General features: G+C 51.1%; 1 protein-coding gene across 1 annotated transcript; it reads left to right on the top strand.

Annotated features, from left to right (window-relative positions):
• The first annotated feature begins 999 nt into the window (after nt 1–999).
• Orai3 (ORAI calcium release-activated calcium modulator 3) lies at nt 1,000–6,899 on the top strand. The gene is made up of 2 exons (XM_005323870.5): nt 1,000–1,521; nt 5,375–6,899. Exons 1-2 carry the CDS (start codon nt 1,294–1,296, stop codon nt 6,041–6,043), a joined length of 897 nt encoding a protein of 298 aa, XP_005323927.1. The 5' UTR covers nt 1,000–1,293; the 3' UTR covers nt 6,044–6,899.
• The last annotated feature ends 161 nt before the right edge of the window (nt 6,900–7,060 follow it).

Here is a 7,060-nt window from a genome sequence, read left to right as displayed (position 1 = left end):
TGCACCACCTCCAGATATCTCTGGCTTTACTGTCTTGAGCAGCTCCACCCCTCTTGACCCGAGTTGGGGGTGGTGGGTGCCAGCCCAATGATGGGGAAGATGGGACTCCTCCAGCTTGGCTCTTCCCACTCTTTCATCGCCATGGAAACTTGTATCCCATTCGCCCAGGGAACTGCCACTCCTGGTTGCCATGGAAATAGCAGCCAATGGACACCTCCCGATGCCAGTGCTAAGGCTGGAAATGGCCCCTCTCAGTTGCCATGGGAACTTAGTAACAGACTCTTTTTGGTCCTCTTCTCCACTGCCCCTTCCTTCTGTGTTGGGGTGGGGTCTTGGGAGCCAGAGGGAGGAGCTGGGCCAGGTTCCGCCCCTCAGTCCAGGCCTCTGGGGGCAGCCGGGTTGTACTATGTAGGGGAGGGGGAAATCTATCCACATACCTCAGGTAACAGGGAGGTGCGCGGGTGGGGGGAGGGACTGGGCGGACCAAAGGCCGAAGGGGAGGGGGGCCTGGGGATGGAAAGGCTTGAGGATGGGGCCCCTTGGGGGAGGGGGAGGAGGCAGCCCGGCATGGGACGTGTTGGGGACCCAGCCGGGCTGGGCCCCTGGGCCCCCAAGTCTGTACAATATGGTTTGCTATAAAACTCAAAATCTTCCAGCCGGGGCCACCGTGTTCGCGTTTGTGTTTTGCGGTGTCGGGGGAGAATATGGGTAGGGGGAGGATGGCCAGAAATCCGTTCCTTGGGGTTCTTGGAGGAAGGGCTTTGCCTAGATCCTGCATATTGGAGTCACCTTTCCCGACTTAAGTATTTAGGTTGGGAGAGTGGGGGCTTGGCGGTCGGACACCTAAGAATATCCAGGTATACCTAGGAGTGATCCAGGGCGCAAGAATTCCCAGTTATAGAGAGGAACGGAGGGTTCACCTGGATCAAGTTCGGGCGCAAGGATATCTTTGGTGGACTGGGGTCGCGGGGTCCCCCAGATCTTTCCCTTCAGGCCAGGGACTGCGGGGGCTCGATCCCCCGGCTCCACCCCATCATGTGGCCGCCCCGGCTCCGCCTCTGCCCCAGTTCCTGTTTCGGCCTCTGCCTACGTCCCACTTCGGCCCCTGGGGCTCCCCGCAGACGACTCTTCTGCTCCGCTGGGGCCGCCTCTCTGGGAGCCCGCCGCCTGCATCCGCGCTCACCCCGCCGGGGGATGGGGCCTCCCCGCTGCTCTGACCGGCCCTTCTGGGGTCCCCGAGGTGCCTTGGCCCCTCCCTGACCGCCCGGCGCTACTGGTGCCGCCGCCCCCAGGATGAAGGGCGGCGAGGGAGACGTGGGCGAACAGGCCCCGTTGAACCCGGAGGTCGAGAGCCCGGCGGGCTCGGCCACGTACCGGGAGTTCGTGCACCGCGGTTACCTGGACCTTATGGGGGCCAGTCAGCACTCGCTGCGGGCGCTCAGCTGGCGCCGCCTCTACCTCAGCCGAGCCAAGCTCAAAGCCTCCAGCCGCACATCTGCCCTGCTGTCAGGCTTCGCCATGGTGAGGGGCGGGAAGGGGCACGCGGGGAGTGGGGTGGGGGTGAAGCACGTGGGGAGCACCGGTCGGAGGTGAAGTAAATGGCTCCCCAAGGAATACAGGGAAAGAGGAAAGGGAAGGATGGACTTTAAGAGCCAAAGGGGAGAACAAGCAAGGTCCCAAATGACTGAAGAAGTGTCTTTATATTGGGGGAAGAGATATAAACAGGACCCTAGTAATATAAACCGGACCATGGGGAAGATTAGTCCTCTAGGTGTCGTGGGAGAAGGGGTTAACAAATCAATGACAAATATGCAACGATGGAACAAAGTGGTCCCAAAGGAGCATATTTCCAGCAGAAATGGTTACTAAGTCCTCCTGACCAGGTTCAAAGGCAAATTAGAGCTGGATGCGGTCTGTGTCAACAAGGCCAGGGGGTCTGGAAGAATGAACTGTGTGGAGAGGTCACCCAGCTGAAGGAAAGCCCATCCCAGGAAGGAGGCTACTCCCCCATAGGGGCAAAGAGTGCTAGATTTCGTCCAGGAAAACTCTTCAGAAGAGATGATGCCTGAGGATGCTGCTGGGGAAGGAAGCTGATCAGGAAGCTGATAAGTGATTCTAAAGCTGATAAACTGCAGGTGTGGGAGGATGGTGCCAGCTAACGGTCCCACAGTGGCCTCAGGAAGTGAGACTTAGGGTGGTCCCAGGGTGCAGAGTCAACATAAGTCCTGTTTCTCCCTGGGTATGGCCAGCTGTGTAACCATGGACAAACCTCCACTCCCTGAACAGCCAGTGGGAAGTTGTGAGATCATGGAGGGTGCGTCCTCTGTAGCCTGCTAAGTGCCTGCCCAGGATGAGCTGAGATTCTTGTTATTGGGAACTCTAGATCCAGGCGTGTCAGAGCAAGACCTATTCACCAGAGGTGGCTCAGACCACATGCTAATTGGAAAGGTATGAAAACTGAGGCTCTGCCAAGGGCAGTCAGCAGGGGAAGGGTATATAGAATGCAATCCTATTAATCCAGGGTTCTCCCCCACCTTCATTACAGGAAGCAGGGGGTCCTTGGGGAATGTGTTCCTCCTGTGTATGTGGACACCAGAGGGAGCTGAGATGGGGTCATATCCCTAGGTGATTTGGGTTAATCCTTGCCCCTTTCAGTGCCACTGGATTTGAACGGTGATAGGGAAAATCTATAACTTTAAGGGTCATCCCAGACCTAGTTGTTTCATGGGGGATGTGGGGAGGGGGTGTTGTTGCAGAATCCAAAGATTTGCCCACCTTCCTGATGGGGATGACATCTTGGAACAGGGAGTTAGCTCCCCTTCATCTGTATGGACTACAGAAGGAGGGACGCAGCCACCCATGGACCTAGCTGAGGAAAGTGAGCCCCATGTTCCAACTTGTTCCCAACAGGACAGTCTGGTGTGCTGCAGGACTTGCAGATTGCTAGGGTGACACTTAAGGGTCAGAGCTTTCTCTTCAGGATAAGGAGGCTGGATGTGTAGGTTCTAGGGGCAGGACTGGCCCCAGTCCTGGCAGGGGAGATCAATCCTGGGCCAGACCCTGGGAAAAACCAGAACTAAGCCTGGCCCAGATCCCTGTTTGTGGAAAACATCTGCTGACATCTGCCATGGCCCAGTTTCCTAAAATACTCAGGCTTGTCTTCCTATCATCACCTACCAGGCTCTGTACCTTCCTTTTCCTTCTCCTAGCCCCAGAGCAATCTTTTTTTTTTTTTTTTTTTTTTTTTTTAAAGAGAGAGAGAGAATTTTAATATTTATGTTTTAGTTTTCGGCGGACACAACATCTTTGTAAGTGGTGCTGAGGATTGAATCTGGGCCGCACGCATGCCAGGCAAGCGCGCTACTGCTTGAGCCACATCCCCAGCCCCACAGAGCAATCTTAATGGATCCTATAAGAACTAGGAAAGAGGAAAGAACCAGATTCCAAAACCCAGGTTGCCTGAGTTAAAATAACATTATTCGGATTGTATTCAACTGTCACTAAGTACCAGGTACTGTGCCCAGAACTTTTCATGTGCATTCTTTATTTTGCCCTGTGAAAGACGTATCACCATTACGGCCATTAATTTTATTTTATTTTAGTTATAAAATTAGTTATAATTTTATTTTAGTTTAGTTATAGGACAATACCTTTATTTTTCTATTTTTTTTTAAAATATCTTTATTTTTATGTGGTGCTGAGGATCAAACCCAGGGCCTCACAAGTGCTAGGCGAGCACTTTGCCGCTGAGCCACAATCCCAGCCCAATATGTTTATTTATTTTATTTTTTATTTTTTATTTTTTTTTTAAAGAGAGAGTGAGAGAGGAGAGAGAGAGAGAATTTTTAATATTTATTTTTTTTAGTTCTCGGCGGACACAACATCTTTGTTGGTATGTGGTGCTGAGGATTGAACCCGGGCTGCACGCATGCCAGGCGAGCGCGCTACCGCTTGAGCCACATCCCCAGCCCAATATGTTTATTTTTTATGTGGTGCTGGGGATCAAACCCTCACATATGCTAGGCAAGCACTATACCACTGAGCTACAACCCCAACCCTATGGCCACGTAGCAGACAGGAAAACTGAGGGTCAGAGATGTTAGGACATTTTCCCAAGGCCCCATAACAAGTAAAGGGCAGGATTTGAACTTAAGCAGTCTGGCTCTATAGACCAACAATGTTTAGGTTTTTTTTTTTTTTTTTTTTGGTACAAGGGATTGAACTCAGGGGCACTCAACCACCGAGTCACATTCCCGGCCCTATTTTATATTTTATTTAGGGACAGGGTCTTACTAAGTTGCTAAGCTCCTTGCCATTGCTGAGGCTGGCTTTGAACTTGGAATCCTCCTGTCTCAACCTGCTGAGCTGTTGGGATTACAGGTGTGCACCACTGTGCCTGGCTCTGTAGACCAAATTTATATTTGCTTAGAACATGGTCATCAACTCAAATGTTTGCAAAGACCAGGCAGGTAATACGAATGCCAGTTTGGCTGGGTGGGAAACTGTGATCAAGAGACCTCATGATCTGTCCAAAGGGAAAAATCATAATTGCCATGCTTGAATGTCGGTCTGGTGTGACCAGATCTGCTAAGTTTTCAGGAGGATCTGGAAATAGGTATTGTTTATTTGAAATCTCCTGAGTTTTAAAAGTAGGCCACTTATTCATTTTTTAAAAAAGCACACTGTGTGAGCCAAGAAAACATGTTTGCAAATTGGTGTGGTGTGCCAATTTGCAAACTCTAGCTTTGGACTTTAGCATCAACTATAATAATAACAGCAAACACTTGCCTAGTGGTTACTGTGTGCCCAGACACTGTTCTTAGCACTAGATGTGTATTATCTCATTTAATTTCTCCAAAAACCTTATATGTACTATTAGCAATCTCCATTTTACAGATAGGAGTTTGAGCCACAGAGAGAACTAAATCACTTGCTGAAGATTCCACAGCTGGCTAGGTATGATGGCACACACATATAATCCCAACCAATCAAGTAGGCGGTCGAGGCAGAAGGATCACAAGTTCAAGGCTGGCCTGGGCAACATGGTGGGATCCTGCCTCAAAATAAAAAAAAAATAAAAAGAGCTGGGGATGTGGCTCAGTGTTATTGTGCCCCTGGGCTCAATTTCCAGTATGTAAAGAAAGAAAGAAGGAAAGAACCTAGGCAGCCCAGAGTCTATGTTTTCTAAACTCTGTTATAACCAGGTAAAACTGTCAGAAACATGTCATCCAGCCCTCTTAATAGGTAGGTAGGGAAACCAAGGCACTGCTCTAGGTCCTAGGGATATAGCAGTCATGGGTCCTAACAGCCACAAAAATTCCTTTACTGTCAAGGAAGTTATAGGCACTCAATCCATCCCCTCTTGTGCCCACAGGTGGCCATGGTGGAGGTACAGCTGGAGAGTGACCATGAATACCCACCAGGCCTGCTGGTAGCCTTTAGTGCCTGTACCACCGTGCTAGTGGCTGTGCACCTCTTTGCACTTATGGTCTCCACATGTCTACTGCCCCACATTGAAGCCGTGAGCAACATCCACAACCTCAACTCTGTTCACCAGTCACCACACCAGCGACTCCACCGCTATGTAGAGCTGGCCTGGGGCTTCTCCACTGCCTTGGGCACCTTTCTCTTCCTGGCTGAAGTTGTCCTGGTGGGCTGGGTCAAGTTTGTGCCCATTGGGGCCCCTCTGGACACACCAGCCCCCATGGTACCTACATCCCATGTGTCTGGGACTCTGCCACCAGTGGCTTCCTCCCTTGGTCCAGCTTCCAAACTCCCACCATCCTCAGCTTCTGTAACCCCATCACAGGTTGAGCCTTCTGAGGCCTGCCCTCCCCAGCAGGTATGTGGTAGTAATGGTGGGGTTCATGGGCCAGGCTGGCAAGCAGCCATGGCCTCCACAGCAATCATGGTACCTGTGGGCCTTGTGTTTGTGGCCTTCGCCCTACATTTCTACCGCTCCTTAGTGGCCCACAAGACAGACCGCCACAAGCAGGAGCTAGAGGAGCTGAGTCGCCTGCAGGGGGAGCTGCAGGCTGTGTGAATCTAATGTTAGTCTCTGCTGTGTGCACTGCCTCCCTCAGGGCTCTGCAAGAGGCCACAGGGGCCTATAGACCATTCCCCACTCCTGGAGGGAGCCATTTCCTGTGGCCACTCTCAGGTAGAGACCAGACTTTTGCCCACAGGTTCTCACATTCCCAGGGATTTTCCCTGTCAGTCTGTCCCATGGTTTTCGTAAGCTCCACTCTACTAATGTCCAAATCTGGGAAGAATAAGTGTGAAAGTGAAACGTTCTCAATACAAGGATCCTGGGGTAGAAACAGGGAGGCAAGGAGACCCTAGAGGGATGTGTGGTGCTGATCTTCAGCTGCTCCTTTACAGGACATGGAGATCAGAAGGTCACAGACCTACACAGCTGTCCCCAAAGGCCATCAACCCTTGCTTCAATTGTGTAGAATGTATTTTTGCAGTTGGCACTTTTGGGGAAAATTTCCCTTGTACCCAGATTTTGATGGGTTCTACATTCTTGCTTTGGTGACTGTAGAGGGATTTTGGTGTTTCTGTGACAGATATAAGCCCAGGCCTTCCTAGGAAGAACCTACTTTTGGATTCAAGCCCACCCTCCACTGTTGACCTGTGGCCACTGGCAGAAGGGGAAGACCTTGCCTCACTGCCCTAGGCCCATACTCACATGTCTGTATCGAGGGGTTCTCACCCTCCTGGCCCCTGGCTGGGGGTTCTTGGAAGACTGAGGGCCTGTGTACCCAGTCTGACTCCTTAGCAAGGACTGGGTGAAGAAATTTTAATGGAAAAAGTCCAGTCCCCAGCCCTTGGAATCAGAGCTCTTTAACACTTAATTTTTGATGCACCTTGTTTTTTACAATAAATTGTTTTACAGATGTCCTGGTAGCTGTGTATTGGGTGAAGGGCAAGCCTTCTTGGGGTAAGATTACTTGTTCCTAAGAGCAAGTGGAGGCAAGTGTGCCTGGTGGGAAAAGGGTTCCAGGTAAACCCCCATCAGGAGCTAACAAAGGCCAATTGCTCCTTAATTTGGAGATAT

Source organism: Ictidomys tridecemlineatus, chromosome 10 (genome assembly GCF_052094955.1).
Source record: "Ictidomys tridecemlineatus isolate mIctTri1 chromosome 10, mIctTri1.hap1, whole genome shotgun sequence".
In the NCBI taxonomy this organism is placed as follows: Eukaryota; Metazoa; Chordata; class Mammalia; order Rodentia; family Sciuridae; genus Ictidomys; species Ictidomys tridecemlineatus.
Note: the sequence above shows the minus strand (reverse complement) of the source record. Positions and strands in the feature narration are given on the sequence as shown.

Coding starts and splice junctions, on each gene's coding strand:
- Orai3 (XM_005323870.5), top strand. CDS start 1,294: ATGAAGGGCGGCGAGGGAGACGTGGGCGAACAGGCCCCGTTGAACCCG. Junction 1,522..5,374: donor TGCTGTCAGGCTTCGCCATG/GTGAGGGGCGGG, acceptor TTGTGCCCACAG/GTGGCCATGGTGGAGGTACA.